We start from the raw sequence: 18,659 nt of genomic DNA, 5'->3' as shown, positions 1-18,659 counted from the left end.
ATAATATTTTTGAAACAACCAAATGTTTGAATTCTACTAGAAACTATTTTTTGAGAATCAATTCATTTGGGAAACCTAATTTACTTACTATAAGTAATTTTTTCTTTAAAAAAAATTATATAAGTTAGTGGAGTCTCAATATTTTCAAGACTATTCTACTCTTTCTCAGTAAGACATCATTAACAAACATGACTTTCAAAGCTTTTTTCTTCTTCTTTAAAGTTCTAGAAGTTCACGAAGTGCTAGACCGGACTAATTTCATTTACAACTCTAATGATGGCAAAATATATAATTTATGTAAGTAATTATTTCTCAGGTTTGGAACTAAACTTCAAATATATTCATAACACTAACAAATCATATTAAGATTCATAGTCTTAATATAAGCCTGTTTAAAAAACTCTATATATTATTGCTTTCGTGTTTGTGTGTTTTAATAAGTATTACTATTTCCTCAAAAAAAAAAAAATCATAGTCTTTTCTCTAAAGAAAAAAAAAAAAGATCCATAGTCATATAGTCAACGTTTTTTTTTTCTCTCATAAAATTCCATATAATGGGGAACATGAAACTGTGAAATTACCTTAGAAATTTGAGCTAGTAAATAAAGACCCTTATAAAATTGAAAGTCAACACCAAATATTAAAGACAATTTAATAGGAGCCCAAATGACTACATTGTTGGTAGACCAGAATTCTATATGTATAATCAATCTAAAGAAAATATGGGAATTGATTATTCAAATCAAAATATATATATATATATATATATTTTTTTTTTTGGTTTCAGTAAAGGAAAATTTGAAGGTCTGCACATAATATGCATATCCTTCATTTGTGTTACCTGCATTTACATAAGCTGATCTTGGGAAGCACTCTTAAGTTCATATAGCTTACAAGCAAATATTTTTTCTTTGTCAATAATCTCATAACCTTTATTTGCTTAAACCCCTCAACTTGTTTGATGATATGGCTACCTATGTCTTCTTTTATATAAAGAATGGCTACATATGTCAGTTGTACTCTTTAGTTCAAGAGTTGTTAACTTGAAATTATTTAATTGATAATTGTTTATCGCAGAAATTGAAGATGGGGAAGAAGCAGCATAAGTATCCCTGTTATTGATAGCAAATGCTATTTATACATTCAAGTTTTACTATAGAACATTGTGGTGTTTGGAGTGGGATGGGCAATGTTGAGAACATTGTCTGATATGCTTCAATGTTGAAGAAGAAAACCAAACTCATATTGAACATTTGAAGCAAAAAACAAAAAAAGAGAACGCTTGAGAGGCAAGAACTTGCTTAGTTGGGAGAATAGATTCTGGTTTTGTCAGTACTTCATTTTGTTGGATGCCATTAGATGAGTGTTGACTCTCTACTCTAGTTTATGAATTTTTGGACTTTGTATTGATTTTTTTCCCTCATAAAGGGCAGGAGAGAGTATACAACAATTCCTGTATACTTTAATTCTGATCCAAAATCATTGTACAATTATTTTTAATTGATTAAAATTACTATTATAAAAAAAAATTTGAAAAATCTTTTTATCATTTTTTGAGGAGAATGTTCTAACTTCTAAGTACATACATTGGTAGCATCCTAAAAACTTATACTATGAATATTAAAAGATATTAATTGTAAAAAGTCGAAGAGTGGACATGGACCTCATAAACAACAATTTAATTAATCAAATTAAACTCACATCTTCAATTCGTTTTTTATTTTTTCTGATTATTATTCTAATTTTTTAATATCAGTATATCTTGTACTATACTCCCAAATTAATTCTTTGGGGGATGCCATTCTAGTTATCGTGGAAGAGCCATATTAGAGATTGAAACTCGCACTATTTTGTAACCTAAAGAATAATAATTACGCCGCATGAAGTAAATGTCACAAATTTGAATCTTTTATTCTCCCTATTCTTCTTGCTTATCCAAAGAAAAAAAATGTGCACACTAGTTTGTCACAATTGTTTCTGTGTGTAATTTTTGTTGCATTATAGGCGTCATTAACATTGAAGTTTCTTCCATTAAGTGACTCAAGAAAAGATGTTCACAAGTACTGTATCATTGGCTAGACAAGAGTAAAATATGGAAAATTTGTAACCTAATGACAATACTGATAACTTTAAAGCTATGATACTTAATTTGTGTGTACGCACCTTTGTAGTTTGCCTTGGTGTAATAATTAGATGCCCCATTTACTGGAGTTTCAAACTTTCAATAAATAAGTTTCTTCCCCACAGGTTTGAAGGGGTTTCTGAAAAACAAGTTTCTTTATCATTATAAGAAATTTTATGGAATTAATTGGCCCGCTGCATTCAAGATGTGACTGATAAGGTTCAGGACAACTAAGAACGGAACAAGTAACATCTCTAATTGGCATTACATTTTAACTTTGTGATGGCAATTTTTTTTTTTTTTTTTTTAATTTTTAATTTCAATGTCGGTATATTGTTCAAGTGCGTCTCTCTATGATAATATCTCATGTCATTTTGAATTGCCATATTCATATATGCTTAAAATTCCCTCTAAATGGGATACAAGCTTGGTGTCAAAAGTGGAGAATGGATGTTAGGTTCAATCCTAATTCTTGGCGTTTGAAGGGAAATGTCTGAAAATTTTTGGTGAGATTCTGTTGTTTAGGTAACATTTGGATCTCCCAAAATTTCAAAAGTGAGATTAGGGTACATCACAATGCCACATGAATCAAAGTTCTCTTAGATAACTTGATTTTTCCAAATGTTGCTAGGAGATTTTGCATTATGATTTTGTGTTGGGCATTGCCCAAAAATAGGGAGAGGATGCCCCATCAAATGTGTCTTATAAGTCTTAACATTGTAACAGCTAAGGTATTTTGAATATTGGAATGAACTGCAAATCCATCTGTAACCCTTTTATTAGTCTAATGACTCTAATCATGGTGGCCAAAGAGTTAATTGGCCCTTTTATAGTCTAACAAGAAACACAATTTGAAAATGAATAACAACTTGAAAATTATTACAAGTACAAAACAAAATATGCCTGATAAACGTTATTTACGTACAATGACCTACTATGAAAACTAAGATCATCTGAGGACAAATTTCTCAATATTAATAAAAGGGAGAAGCACTGTAAAAGCTTTTGATCATGATCCATATACTTGGCATGTAATCTTGAGAACTCCAGTTCTTTCTTGCTAAGGACAAGCTCTAGTTTAGAGCAAGTTTCAACGATGGTTGATGATGTCAAAGCTGAAAGTGAGACAGCAGAACATGTTTGGAATGGCTATATTGTTTGATGGCCTGTGTAACACTGAGTAGAACCTGTGTATTCTATTTTTGGTTAGCGCTTTGTAAAACCAATGTCAGAATTGGTCCAACTCGTTCACAAGAATAAAAACTCACCAATTTATCAGAAGTTCAATTCAAAGAAGCCAGCATGGTCATGCATTTATGGAGCTACTCAGGAGAGTCAAACAATGTAAGAATGCCTTCTAGTTCAACCACTGTTGTGCATCTCGCTCTTTTTCCCTTTAGAAGATGAAGGAATGCAAAAGTCGTCAGAATCTATCAACATAGTGGCAGTTCGAACTAACACATTTCAGTTTTAGTCATAACTGACTTAATTGTTAGAAATTTAAAGCCGTATTTGTTAGTAATACGGTTAATGTCTAAACCTTATGTTACTAATTGAATAACAACAAATGTAAGTCAAGTTACAGCGATATACGTCCATTACCTTATCTACTAACTTTATGGAAATATCATCTTGAACATTTGTATGAACTGGGGCACCCAAACAAGTTGGCCTCTTAAGTTAGGACAACAAGGCTGATGAAAAGAGAAGACTGCAAAGATTAATTGAAGTTAGTATTATTCAATGCTTTGGTAGAGATGTAGAAGATCTTATTTGTGAAATGAAATCAATGTGTATAAGATGGCCAATCTCCATATGTATACCTCAATGTACAGTAAAATGTTGAAGTCACTGGAACAAAGGGCCCTATGAGGCCATGATAACAACATAAGATTCGATAGGTGGATGAACTATTACGAATTCTGTTCAGTAAAAAAGATCCACTGCTTAGTATATAGATAGGAAATGGAAGTAACTATGGTGTAAAAGCTAAGCCTCACATTATATTGTTGGTTGTCAACAACCTAGTGCCAACTTGTAGGAACTACGAGATCACACCATGGATTCCTTCAGCATCCATGGATTGTGGACTGACCATAGAATCCTGTTCAACAAGTGGAACACATTAGCTATCCATTCTATGTTTGGGCAATAAGGCCTGGAAAATACAATCATCATTCTTAAGGCCAATTAATGATTATTAGAAAATTTTCAGGTTTAAAAAACCAAAAAAAAAAAAAAAAAAAAAACTCAGGAATGGTAAAATGGCTTAGGAAAACCCATAACTTAATCTTTGACAAAAAGTGAATCACATTCAAATTTCAACTTTCTCCTCTTTATTGGGAACTTTATCTTCTGCCAAAAGTCTAACAAAAAAATTTCTTAGTTTGTAATTGATTATATCTCAAGATTGAACATTCAAATCGAGATATATATGATGATCAATTGATCATAAGTATTTAAGTAGACTAATCACAGATGTAATATATAAAAGTGCTGAAGTCATTGCCTATCCAATATTATTCTAAATGATTATCTGAAAATTCTCAGGAATAAAATTAAATAAAAAACAAAAGAAAGAAAACGTGAGAATAGTAATATTGCTTACCAAAATCCATAACTTGATCTCAGGAAAAAATGCATCAAATTCGAGTTTCAATTTGTTCTTCCTAATTGGGCTCTTCAATTTCTTACACAAATCTAAAGATAGAATTTCATAGTCTATCATTGATTATTTCTAAAGATTGAATATTCAAATAAAGATATATATGATGATAACAGTATGAAAGGCTAATCACAGATGCCTACCTCAGAATCTTGAAAAGTGTTGAAGTCACTGCTACAGCAACTTTAAGTTAGGGAGTCATAACAGAAGATTTGAAAAGGGGATGAATTGTCAGAATCTGAATAAATTCAAGAAAGAAAAGAGCTTTTTCTGATTATAAAGATAGGAAATGGAAGCAACCATGGCATAAAGTGTAAACCATAGGAAAGCCTAGGCCTTACTTGATGCATTGTCGATGGTGATACTGAATATACCCAATCAACAATTGTAGATACATACAAGTTATGATTCCAGTTGACCTGCAACCATAAATTTTTGAGAAAAAAATAAAAAGAAAGAAAACTCAAGACAATAAAATTATTGTAGGTTGAGAATCACGGAAATCTTGAAGCAATTCAATCATAAGTAATACAACTTACTAAACATTATAATTTGATCTCAAAAGAAAAAATAAGCTAACCCTCTCATTCAATTTGTTTTGGATTTCAAGTTGTACTTCCTTATATTGTACTGCACAGTAAACCAGAAAGTTCATCTACAAGTCTAATTAAAATAGAATAAATAATTTTTCATTGATTATTTCTCAAGTTCAAAACAAACTTCATATAAATTCTGACCATCAACAAACTTTGGTGAAGTCTGAAATTTGAATAACTGGAGAGCCCTACTTAATCCAAAATTGACAAGTCAAAACTTAACAAATGAAGACAATATAATAGAAACTAAAGAGCCCCAATCAATACATTGTTGGTAGCCCAGAATAAACACACAACACACACACACAATCTCAAGAAGTTATGAATTGATTTTTCAAATGAAAATACTTGATTTTTGTTGTAGGGAGGAAATTTGAAGATCTAAGTATGCTATGCAGCAAAATATGTTGCACTATATGAGAAAACAAAAATTCTAAAGAAACTATTAAAAAATAAGTGCATAAGATATTCTATTTCAAAGTGAAATATTAAAAAAAAAAAAAAAAGGACATTTGAGAAAACAAAATACCAATTTTAGATTCTTTAGAGCTTAGATTAGAGATCAAAACTCAAAATTTTATCTAGATACTTACAATCTTAAATTATCTATGCTGAAGTACAAGAACTCTAATTGGGAAATTAAGTATTTCCAGCATCTACTAGTTAGCAAGGTACCACATCCTTCCCCCTGTCGATAGAAATCTCAGCTTCTTGCAAGTTGCATCTGTTTAAAGACAGCTCATCAAATAAATGAAAGGTTCCCCAACTATAGTGGAAAGGCATCCACTCTTGCCAATTCTTTGATTTTCAAATATGTTACTTACGCTTGTTACGCTTGTTCAAAAAGATGAGCCAGCAACTTGAGCATTGGTCACCACCCACATAATGTTTGACTTGTGGGCAACCTGAAATGTCAGACAACCTTTGAACAAAAAGAAAAAAAAAAAAAAAATTGTGCAAGTTCCTCCAATAATTCAACAAATAATTTTTCAATCTTCTATGGATCCAGATTATGTTACCAAAGTCAGATAACACCACAATACAGAGTACGTAACTGAAAAATCATAATGAGTATGCAATTCAACGCATTCTCTTTTCCCCATTTGACAGAATATGAGAATCTTTAGTAATAGAGAAAACTTAGATTTTGAAAAATAGCGGATGCTAATGCTCTAAAGTGTGAAATAGCATAGAGTCTGAGCTTTAGATTTTGAAATGCTACCAATAATAGATCCATGTCTATGATTAGAAAATGGAATAGAAAAAAACAGTTCCAAAATGAAAAACATGGAAAAGAGCAAATTACATTACCTTGAAGAATTCCATATAACTCGCACAAAGTCATCAAACTCCCCACTGTTGTCAATTTGCCACTGAAATATAAAGCAACAATGAATTTGAAAGGGAACCAAAAATTTAGTATATAGTACACAAAATTGACAATAAAAAAAGGAAACAGTGATAATAAAATTTTTTGGAAGAGAGATAATAGAAGAGAAGAAAAAAACTCACAAATTTTAGTGAATAACAAAGAAGCAATGAAATCAATTTAAAAGTCCATCTATTGTGATTCAAAGTGAACAATCTTTTATCCCTGGTCCACTCTGACTACTTCTCTCTCCTTTTCAAAGTGAACAGCAGTTTTGACTGTAAGCTAGGGCTTCACAAGTGTATAAGTTAAAATAAACCTTCAACTACTGTGTCGAACCTTCCACTTAATTACATGTCCAAAGAGAGGGATTGCACTCCATCTTTACTGGAAGGTAGGGGCATTCTTGTCCCTGGAATTCATTTCTCGAAGAGATACAAAGCTTCTCCACCCCAACACAATCAATATTAATGACTCAAACTGATGATATAAATGGGTATCAATATAATAAAGATAAAATTACATCTAAACTTACAAACTCACCTCAAAATTTTGTAGGTCCTGGAATTTGTAATAAGTAGGGGAAGAAATCTAATTGTTCCTATCCTTACCGCCATGACTGAGTTTAGCAGGAAATATCTTATTCCTTCTTTTCACTGGCTTGGATTTCATCAAAAAAGAGCACATTATGGCTAGAATTGATATAAAGTGTCTATTTTTCATTTTTGATTATGACATAGGTGATCCTTAATTTCCCTTTTCCCTTTGCTATGTATACTTTTCTGAACATAGAATGCACAATCGGTAATAAATATAATGCTAGAACTTTGAACTATAATTGAAAAGCTAGATTTCAAGAAAAGAGAGTAATTACTAGGCCAATTGTTAAAAGTACGAAAGCAAATCTGATAATTGGCTAAAGCTCAAGAACAATATAATATTGGGAAAATATGAATCATTTTGTGTAAATTTAAACTTTATCCATGACACTTATGCAAGCATTTATTAAATTTTTTTTTAAAAGAAAAAAAAAATCCATTTTTCATGCATTATATTATGTTGGGGGAAGGGCAATAAAAAAGAAATTAACAAAATCTTTCCAAGAGAGTTAGACAGCTTAAGTAAACAAACCTGTTCACGCATTAGCGGACGTTGGTTGAAATTCAAGAACCAAGTCTTCCTACAGGCACATTATGCCTAAATTATGAGAAAAGCTTGAAGAAAGTGAATATATTATGGAAGAAAAAACAAATAATTTATTAATGAAATTTTGATATTTCATTCTTATATGAAAGACAGAGTGAAGAGTCAGTTATGGATGGATTCACCACCAGCTTTTTCTGATATCACATAAGCTTCAAGATGCTACTAGGTGGATGACATAACAGTCAATCTGTTTTAGATGACAATCTTGGAAAACCTGGGGCATTACCTTCAACTCATCCTTCCTTTTAATGATGAAAATCTTGGACAATAAAATATCTAATAGATTGCATAATGTGGTGAGGGAGCACATGCATCAGCTTTAGTGAATCATGATTGTCATATGCTGCTCCTAAGTAGAATCTTCCCTTCTCTTCTACAATGGGATACTAGGGCCATCAGTAATAGAAAAAACAATTATAATTCCACAAATGCAAAAGGAACGTTACCCAACTATGTGCACAAAGGATTATAATATGTAATGATTATTCTAAATAACCATCTCATATGAAAACATAGTTGTAGCACATGAAACAAGCACAAAAGATTCCTTAGTTTATTGTTATTAATGTATGTAGCCAGAGTTTAATATCCAAAACCAAAAACTTGAAGAATTTTTTCTATTGAGCTCACTCGCTAGTATAGTTTCCAGAGTATGAAAGAGCAAAACTCCTCAAGTTCTTCAAAATTTGAACCCATCCTGAATAAGAGACCCACTTAAGCATTCAATAACTTGGAAAAACCGAGAAAGTCTATAATAAAGAAAAGGAATAATAATTCCCCCTTTAATTTGAAGAAATCCTTCACTTTGTTTTGCGCACAAGGAGCTTTTATATGAACTTACAATCTCTAATGCTCAATTTAATCAGCTAGCTTTTGAAGTTTCCAAATGCAAAAGCTTAATGTATATGTCCATTGATTTTCAATGATTGAATGGCTAAATAAAGAACACAAGATGTTGCTAGATTCATAAGAGAGACGAAACATGTCAACAATTTAGATAGAAAAAACAAAGGAAAAAGATGAGGACGGTGATGATTTGCCGAGTTTAGTTACCTTCAAGCATAAATTGTATTGTATTCTTACAATATGGTGGTCCCAATTGTTGGAATATAAGTAATATTAAATTTCTTAAGTTCTTGCTCCAGTTGTACTAATAAAATGCTACCAACACTAATCATGTCAAAAGAAATTCATAGAATATATTGGATTGACAAAATTTTCTTTTCCTTTTTCTATGCAACAGGTTTGTATATGTTGTAGGAAAAGTGATAGGGAAGAAGGGATCTTTGGCATGAATAGTATATTTGTTGGATTCATATAATACTTCATAAATGAGAAGAGAAGAAAATCTTACCAACTTTAAAGAACTTCTACTAAACTCCATTGAATTAGTCAAATTGTTCTTCCAGCTGAATACAATATATATGTTGTCAATAGCACCTACACATCAAGACAATATAGTTCATTAACAAAGAAAAAGATTGGAGGAAACTAAACTGAGATAGGAAGAAAGTAGGGCAATTATGAATAGAATCAGTTGATTTAAGGTAAAGCATCAGAGAAGAGATGAGGATTAAGTTTAAGAAAACATACCACATATACTGTTGTAATAATATATATGTGAACTTCAAACAAATTCCTCTTTTTAAACCATTCCCCATCTTTGGACCAGGATGTGTCGTCGCCCTCAACACATCTATTTATTTAACTTTGAGAAAGTTATGAATGGATAGGCATAGCAATTTGGTGATCAAACGCATGAAATCCACTTTAGGGAGATAAGTAAGGTCCTTGCATCCTATAAGTACCAAATGTTGAAGACAGAAAAGTTAGTCCAACGACTCTAGCAAATTGTACATTCCATAATGTCAACAATTTCAGAAAACAGTAGATGAAATAAAGAAATAAGAAGAATAGAAGATGAGATTTGGGGGAACTCACAAAATTTTAATGAACTCCAATCAGATAGGAATCAAATTGACACCCCCACTAGACCGTGTGCAATTGTTAGCCACTCTGGCAGCAACCACAATAAGCAATATCTAGCTTTTGCTGTAAAGTGAGCATCACGTTGGCAATAACTTCTAAGAAATTCTTGACCAGTTTAAGAAACCTTCCACTTGGCTAACACCAGAGAACATCTCTTTAAGGGAATTGGACCTCCGGAGGAGAGAGAATTTTAACCCATGATCCACTTAAGTACAGTATGCAGGTCTTGTATGAAACCATCTGTTTCTACTAGAGCAGAATGTTAGGGCCATTAGTAACAAAAAATAATTAGTTTTAATACAGAAATGCTAAATCCATAAAATAAGATCCACTCAAGCCATCAAAAACAAAAAACAAAAAAAAAAACATGGGAAAATTTTATACAAAGAAAACTTCAAATGCAAGTATTGCTTTTGACTTTACAAAGTTCTACCGTTTATACGGTCTTAAAAAAAATTATATAAATAAATTTAAGAGCTTATCTCTTAAAGAGATTAAGAGAGATAAGCTCTTAAAATTTTAAATCCAAGAATAATTGAATAGTTAAATAAAATTACAAAATAGTAGTGGGAGTACGTTATAAATTTTAATAGCAAAACCAGAGGAAAAAATAAGTTTGGTTGGCAAGTTAGATACCTCCACGCCTAAATTGTAAATTGTATCCATCCCAATGTTCAGATATTATGAAGGTTTGTCCAATTGAGTGCCAGTCCAACAGTAATCTAATCATGCCAAAATAATTTTATAGAAATACTACCGAATGTTAAATTCAATGATAGAAGAGAATAGAATATGCAATCCAGGATACTTTAACTGATCTAATCAGAAATTGCCAAAAAAATTATAAAAAAAAAACAAAAGAATTTGGCTGAAACTTAAAGAGAGAAAAGAATTGGAGGCAATTAAGAATATAATATTGATTTAAATGAGAGTATGATAAGTGGATTTGACTACACATACCGCTTGTTCGCTTAATAGATTCTGATATCTGGAATATGGGCAATTCTGTACCGCTCTTTTCCACCAATTGCACAACTTTCCTTTAACTTGGAGCAACGAAAGATTTCCAGAATTTGAAGAGAAGAAAGCTTGGTCAACCACTCAGGCAAAGTTTCCATGCCTTCAAAGTGAGATATGAAGAGACTTTCAAGGGCAGTCAAGACTTGAATATTGTCCGGTATGGACTTAAGTTTAGGCCACCCTCTCAATTCTAAATGTTGCAGGGATGCGTGCAAGTGTTCGATAGAAACGAGACTCGGGAAATCATCCAGCTCCTCACAAAACTTGCCAATCGCCAAAGTCTTCAAGCGGGTGAGAGATTCTAAACCCTCTGGGAGACTCGTCAATTTAGGACAATGACAAATTCGTAATTCGATAAGAGAATGCAATCCTCTTAAATCAGGTATTGATATCAGATTATCGCAATACCTAATTTTTAATTGAGTAAGAGAACGCAATTGTCCTAGATTTGGAATTGATTTCAATTTATCACAACGCTGAATCTCTAGCAGGGTAAGAGACGTGCATGATTGTAGCCCGGTAGGTAGAGTAACACACCCAGATATCTCCAAGCGTTGAAGATGGGATGGGACACCTTGTATTTGTAATTTCCAACAGACTTTTATTTTAAGCGATCGAAGAGAGGTGCAGAAGGCCCATACATCCTCATGTGACACGATGGACACCAAATCGGCCCATCCCGCTACCGTCAGAGACATGAGACTCGCATTTTTTTGCAATAACTTCTCTGGCAGACAAGCAAGTCCTGAAATATTCCAAACCTCGAGGGACGTGAGTGTGGTAAGCTTGCTGATAATGTTTTCAAATGTAGTGCTACACATGTCCCTAATGAGTAATTTCTTAAGACTCGAAAAAAAACATGGAGCACTTTTCAGTTGGTTACAAAATTGAATGCTCAACTCCTCAAGGCAAGGAAACACCATTAGGCCTGTTGTTGTTGCTGGCTCCATCACATCCGTCCATTCCTCTAGATTGAGCATTCTACTCAAATCAAGTTTTCTCAAAGCTGGGAACAATATAGTGCCATCACTTCCATTATTATAGTTACTGTAAACCTCAGTTCCTATACGTCTTACACCATCCATACCTTTTATTGTAAGAACCCTAAGATGGGGTAGAAGCCCAAGAGTGGGAAGAACCTCACATTTTCTGCAATTGCCAAATTCGATCTCAATCAAATTGCCAAATAGCAGAGACATCCAAAGCCATCAATTGCTAAGCTCTTCAAATGTCGGTGAGGCTTGAGACCTTCCAACACCTCTTCATCATTCTCGTGGTTGCTTTCTCTTTCCGATCCCCGTCTCGTACAGTAAAATCTCAACTTGTATATTTTGGCCTTTTCTTCTAAATTTGCTCTTCGGGCTTCTTCTCTATCTCTCACATGCCCTAGATTCCAGAGGTTTAATTTTCCTCTAAGTTGATTTAAGCATCCCAATTCCTCGATCCGATGACCTGCATCTTGACCCACAATAAAACATGGCAATGTTTGTAGACACGTCAATTGCCCTATATCCTTAAGTTTTTCATAAAAGCCATAAGGGATATAAATATGCCTTAAGTTTATCAACTGTTTTAGATCTTCAGGAGGCTCTCTGACATTTCGGCAACCTTCGATTCTTAAAGTTTGCAAATTGTAGAGTTTGGTGATGGACTTTGGTAATGCTTGATGGATAAACTTGCGACGCTGAGAAGCCTCAAATGTATTAAAAGGCCAACTGAACTTGGCAATTCTTTTATAGAGTTTCCATTTAATTTTAGAACACGTAAGCAATTAAAATTTAATAACGTGTTGCCAAGCACAACATTTTTAGAAACAAATGTGCGCAATTTCCTAACATCGTCTTTTGAAGATGGAATTCTTGGTATAATTTTACCATCAGATTTGACAAATAAATATCTTGTGTGACTGATGTCACCCTCCAAATCCTTATTCAAAAATAAGGTCTCAGATTTTGAAACTGAGAGTGCAAGATCATGTACCAAATCATGCATCTTGCAAATGATAATATTATCAAACTCATCCTTTTTCTCATCTTGAAATAAGGAATTTGCCAACAAGATGTCAAAATACATGTTACCAATATCCTCCATTACCACACAACTTCCTTGAGATGGTTGAAGGAACCCTTCAGCCATCCAAAACTGAATTAACTCTTCCTTTGCAATCATGTAATCTTTAGGAAAAATTGAACAATATGCAAAGCATTTTTTAAGAGATGGTGATTGCAGATGATCAAAGCTCAATTTTAATATTGGTAACATTTCATGGCTAACATGTGGGTAATTCCAAATTTCATTGTTTTGAATTGCTAACCATTCATTTTTTACTTTTTTACGAGCCATTGTCCCTCCTAGGACTTTTGCTGCTAATGGGACCCCTCCACATTTTTTGGCAATATCATATCCGATAGCCTCCAAATCTGGAGTTAATGGAATTGAAGATACTTTTTTCTTGATTATGGACCAGCATTCTGCCTCAGGTAGTCTTTCTAAGTGATGCCGGGGATGTGTTTCCATGATTTCTGCCACCTTGTCACTACGGGTTGTAACAATAATACTGTTTCCAGTATTTGACATAATTCCTAACAAGCAATCCCTTAATGTATCCCATTTTAGTAGAACTTCATTCCATACATCATCAAGAATTAGAAGATATTTTTTCCCCTGCAACTCTTTTTGAAGGTTTTGAAGTACCGTATTCTTACTTACTGAAAGACTTGAGTTATTAGTAAGGGATTCAAGAATCCCTCTTAAAATATTTTTGTCATTAAAATCATCAGAGACACATACCCACATTGTCTTATCAAAATGTTTTTTTACTAGCTCATGATTGTACACTAGTTTTGCAAAAGTTGTCTTTCCCAAACCAGCCATGCCGACTATAGGAATGACGGAGAGTTGTTGATTGGTTGCACTAGTCAGCAAGCTCACTATTTTTGAAACTTGACTTTTCCTTCCTACAACTTCTGAATGATCAAGAAAGGAGTCTGTCTCTCTAGTTGGAACAATCTCAACATTTGAATCTACTGACAATATTCTAGCAAGTCCAAACCCATTTGCCAACCCATTTACTTTTGCTAGTTTTTCCTGAACAGCCTTAATTTTTTTCGCCATGGAGAGACTGAAAATAAATGGGTCGATGAAGTTTACCTTTCTCTTCCGTTCGTTTTCGACCTCTATCTTTTGCCGGAGATTCTCGTACATAAACTCGTCCAGCACATCGTCAGCTTCATAAGCAACATCTTCAAGCTTTTGGAGCCAAAGCTTCACAGACTCATCTCTCACTTGTCTTCTCTCGGCATCAGTCAAAACAGCTCGAATCATGGTTAATGATTCACCAAGCCCTCTCAGCTCCTCCTTGCAGCTCCGAGCATTGCCGATCAGCTCAGTAGCAAATGAAATCACCCTGCTTACGATTTCCTCTGCCATCGTGCTCTGATGATAAGTCAAAAATAAATTGAAAACCATTCATAAACTATAGAAGAACTGGTGATGCGTCAAAAAACTAACAACTATTATTGATGGAAGAGTGAAACTATAGAAGAATTGTGCTTGTGATGCGTTAAAGACTTAACAGCCATCGTTTTCTTCTTCTTTCTCTTTTTCTTTCTTTTTTTTTTTTTTTAATAAATTGTCTTCATTTTCTAATGAAAAGTAATTGTAAAGTTTGTAAACATAATTGGTTAGAAGTATCTAGTTTGTAAATGATCAAATGAGCATTGCGTGCTTTCATTACCACAAGTACAACAACTGTAGTGGAATAGCAAAAAATGATCTGTTGCATGCATGTATAAAGATGATTTAGTTCTTAGATTACACCTTTGAGAACGACAATTTTGTTCCCATACAGGGGTAAAAAAGTAAATAATAGAAAAACACTTTTCCTTCTTTACAAGGTGGAGGATCAGGTTTGAGTTATGAAGCAGAAATTGATAGTCATAGTCATAACAATATTGATGAAAACATAACAAGATGAAGCAGAAATTATTTCCAGAACAGAGTCTTACTTGGCAATGAGAAAACTTGAATTTCTTCTTTGAGAATCAATGCACTTGTTGATCTTTTGTAATAAGAGATTACAATTTTGGAATTTGAGATTACAAAATAAGGAAAATGGTAAAAAAAAGAAGAGGATGGGAATTGGCCAGTTCACTAGATGATCACAACCATCCATCTGGAGAGGGTGGATCCCATCACCAGTCCTTTCATGGTCTTTTAGGTGCAGGTGCCAAGTTCCACCCCCTTCCTTTCCTTGCTTACACCATAGTAGCACAGTTACCTAAGTACTAACTAGAAGTTACAACACTTGGCTGAAATAGAAGAAAAAGAACCAGAGAGTTCAACTTTTTTAAAGTAAAAAACTAGTTAACTAATTAACCCATAATGAGAAATGACAAGCTTAGATAGAACTTTGTCAAATCAGAGCCACCAAATCCAACAGAGCTAGATTTGGATAGTCCCAAGCATCTCTCAGTACAATTCCATGCCGGTACATTTTCCCACCATAAGATAATGATGGTAGTGTGGGGGTACACTAAAAAAGTTTTGAGTTTTTACACTAATAATAATTAGGTCTATATCTGGATTCTAGCTAGGGCTATCCGACGCTTCTTGTGTGAATTAAAATGATTCCAACCCTGCTCGTCAGTGGCAATGTAAAACTCCCACACTGCTTGTGGGTTAGTGAAGTTAACAAATGCATACCCTTTGTTAAATCCTGTGCTGCAAAAAAACCAAAGAAAAGGAAAATCGGGGAAGCTAATTACAATATTTGAGTACCTTAAAAAAGAAAAACAAGGTACTCGAGTTTTTTAAGCTCGAGTACCTTTAAAACGTTTGCTCTTATTTCAAGTGACTCACCTATTTAAAACTCGATTTTGTGAAACTCGAGTACTAAAACGTGGTACTCGAGCTTAAAATACCATTGTTTGAGTACTCGAGTACTCCAATAGTTTGAGTACTATTGGAGTGCTCTTACTTTTTTTTGCGTCAAAAATAGCCAAATATTACATTTTGGTAAAATTTATGTCAAATTAACACTATTTTGAAAATATGTAGCAAAGTACGATGCTTTAGTACTTGAGTTTCACAAAATCAAGTTCTAAGCAACGTGGTATTTGGCTATTTTTGCTGCGAAAAAAAAGTAAGAGCACTCCAATATCTAGGAAACCAATTAAGAAATTAGTATCTCTGTGTGCAACAATAGAGATGCATTTGTATCTTTTTTTTATTTGGAAATATTGTAGCCTGACATTCATAAGCACATACCCGTTAAAGAAAGGGAAAAACATAATATAATTGAATGAAACGCAAAAAGGCCAAAATCCAAAAAAGTTGGAGAAAAAAATACAGCATCATTTTAGTATACATATGAAAGTTCATTGCAGTAATTGAAAATATTACTGGACTCAAACTCTAAGGGCTGTTTGGTAGAGAAATTTGAATAATGTTGTTTATATTTTTCTAAAATATGTGTGGGTAAAAAATTGTATGAAAATACGTATAATATTATTTAAAAACTAAAAATATGTTTTTAAAATGCTATACCAAACAAGACTAAACATCACAAAAGTGATATTATGAGCCTAATAAGCTGTATGACTAGGAGAAGTTAATTCCATAAAACGCAATTTTATCCGGAGTAAACAACTTGATAGGCTTTGGTCCATCAACATGTAACAGTCTTCCTTGTTACTTCACATGCATCTCTACATGTGACACTTTTGGCTCTATCTCTTGTTCATCTTCCAAGAAATTGCTCCTTTATTTCGTTGTCACTTGATAGTACACCGTGCATGGGGAGAAATTTTTGGTTCCACCGGGAGGACCACTGATGTGGTCCTCCCTGCTCCTGCCAACCAATTAATAAGTGCCATGTGGCCATTTTTCTGATTCAGGTCCACATCAGCAGCAACCCAAGTCTTTTAACTCTGGTTAACAAAACCAAACCAAGGTTAAAACAAAAACAAAACTTACCCAGGCGGAAAGCCAAAATCAAACACGCCTCTTTCTTTCTCTCTTCCTCTAGCCCTATTTCCCCAATTCTCTAGAGAAGAAATCCCCATCCCTTTTCGTATGAAATTGAAATTCAAGCCGTGGCTACTACAACAGCGACAGCAACGGCAACAATAATGATAAAGATGAAGATAAAAAGAGTGCGATGTCTTTCGCAGAGGCGAGGAGGCTGATGAGATTGGTGAACGTGGAAGCGTGCGAGAGCATGGGTTGCTGCTGATGTGGACCTGAATCAGAAAAATGGCCACATGGCACTTATTAATTGGTTGGCAGGAGCAGGGAGGACCACATCAGTGGTCCTCCCGGTGGAACCAAAAATTTCTGCCAACGTGCATGGGGGCACTTTCTGCTCTATTCTATCTCTTGTCAGTTGTCATCTTCGAATAAATTGCTCCTCTATTTCTTTGTCTCTTGATAGTACACTGTATTTTGTCCTTTAGCAGACTCCTCCAGCTGGATGCCATTATTTAGAATTATATTTGATCTTTTTTTAATCTATTTTTATATATTAATCGATTAATCCATTAATTTATCTTAAAGTTTAAGAGAAAAAAACTTTTTTTTTTTTGGATGGAAAGGAAATTTTATTGAACAGAGAAACAAAAAACAATCAAAGGCTAGCTTAGCCTTTCCTTCCTAATTACAGAAGCAGCTACCCTAATCAAAAAGGACCAAAAAAAATTACAAGTTAGAAATCACTTAGTTAGGGAGTGAGCTGCCATATTAGCTAGCAACCCAAACGACAAACATTAGAATAGGATACAGGAAAAGACTGCATGTCCGGTAGGATAAAAGTATTCAAGCGTGAAGGTGAAGTTGGGTCTGACCTTCATAGATTAAGGTCAATATTGGATCAAATTAAAACTACTTGGATTAATTAAAAGCTGCTTAGATCAATATAGATACTTGCCAATCTTGTCTTGTGTGCACAAGAGCTGTAAATGAGCCAAGATTTGTTGAGTAGTGAATGTTCAAGTTCGGCTCGACATCAAAAGTAGAATGTTCAAGCTTGGCTTGAGCTTGATACGAGCCTACAAATAATGTTCAAGCTTGAGCTTATTATAAACTATAGAATCTTGAGTTTAGCTTCGCTTGGCTTGATTCATTGGTCAAGCCAAGCTCGAGCTCAATATCAAGCTCAAACTCAAGCTCAATATCATGTTTTTTAACTTGAGATCCAACACAAGTATATTATCAAGCCTATATCAAGTTTATTATTTAGCCTATTTGGTTTGGATGAGTGGTCTCAACTTATAATTAATTAAAGTCTTAGAAGGATATGAGTTTACTTGTCAAGCTCATATCAATTTTATTACCAAACTCATAAATAAGCCTAAGCTCAACTTGCTTTGTTACTTTTGTATCGAGCCTTGGTGTTCATAATAAGCTTGTTCATGAACAATATTTTTTACTTGGGCTCGGCTCATTTATTAAACAAGCCTAAAACTAAAGCTTAAGCTTGGCTTGTTTATAAACAAACAAATATAAACAAGCTTTTTATCGAGTCAAGTCCAAACTGTTTATGAACGGCTTAGTTCATTTACAGCTTGAAAAGATGGAAGCCTCACTTTGTTTAATAAACACTTTACATTTTATATTCTTTTTGGATAATTCACATGAAATTTTCTACATTGGCTCTTGATGCTTGTGCGTTTAACTAAGCTTGTTTCTAACTCA

At 33.6% G+C, this 18,659-nt stretch overlaps 2 protein-coding genes across 28 annotated transcripts in view; both read right to left on the bottom strand.

Moving 5' to 3' along the window:
* Positions 1-3,028: 3,028 nt before the first annotated feature.
* LOC126701437 (probable disease resistance protein At1g58602) lies at positions 3,029-12,163 on the bottom strand. Of its 27 annotated transcripts, none has more exons than XM_050399541.1 (18): positions 10,908-12,163; positions 9,900-10,193; positions 9,552-9,756; positions 9,313-9,398; positions 8,081-8,331; positions 7,884-7,932; positions 7,107-7,412; positions 6,896-7,004; positions 6,695-6,756; positions 6,217-6,288; positions 5,977-6,107; positions 5,129-5,206; positions 4,931-5,025; positions 4,731-4,822; positions 4,123-4,226; positions 3,946-4,044; positions 3,725-3,833; positions 3,029-3,516 (listed from the first exon to the last, which is right to left on the bottom strand). In XM_050399541.1, exon 1 carries the CDS (start codon positions 12,050-12,052, stop codon positions 10,919-10,921), a length of 1,134 nt encoding a protein of 377 aa, XP_050255498.1. In that variant the 5' UTR covers positions 12,053-12,163; the 3' UTR covers positions 3,029-3,516; positions 3,725-3,833; positions 3,946-4,044; positions 4,123-4,226; positions 4,731-4,822; positions 4,931-5,025; positions 5,129-5,206; positions 5,977-6,107; positions 6,217-6,288; positions 6,695-6,756; positions 6,896-7,004; positions 7,107-7,412; positions 7,884-7,932; positions 8,081-8,331; positions 9,313-9,398; positions 9,552-9,756; positions 9,900-10,193; positions 10,908-10,918. The 27 variants fall into 27 exon arrangements, with proteins under 27 accessions (XP_050255498.1, XP_050255500.1, XP_050255486.1 ...); XM_050399543.1 differs by lacking the exon at positions 6,896-7,004 and having other exon boundaries at positions 7,107-7,194; positions 7,296-7,412; XM_050399529.1 differs by adding an exon at positions 10,584-10,669 and having other exon boundaries at positions 6,695-7,412.
* Positions 12,164-12,584: 421 nt separating this feature from the next.
* The window catches only part of LOC126703753 (putative disease resistance protein RGA3), a 41,494-nt gene continuing 35,419 nt past the window's right edge, over positions 12,585-18,659 (bottom strand). Inside the window, exon 2 of the mRNA XM_050402832.1 lies at positions 12,585-14,402. Within this exon, the coding sequence (XP_050258789.1) occupies positions 12,585-14,402 (1,818 nt within the window). The remainder of the gene's footprint in view (positions 14,403-18,659) is intronic.

This window comes from Quercus robur, chromosome 10 (genome assembly GCF_932294415.1).
Source record: "Quercus robur chromosome 10, dhQueRobu3.1, whole genome shotgun sequence".
NCBI classification, from domain to species: domain Eukaryota; kingdom Viridiplantae; phylum Streptophyta; class Magnoliopsida; order Fagales; family Fagaceae; genus Quercus; species Quercus robur.
The sequence above is the reverse complement of the archived record's forward strand: the minus strand, read 5'-3'. Positions and strand labels throughout refer to the sequence as shown.

Excerpts from the sequence above, each read along its gene's own strand:
- LOC126701437 (XM_050399529.1), bottom strand. The coding sequence starts at position 12,052 with ATGGATGGTGTAAGACGTATAGGAACTGAGGTTTACAGTAACTATAAT.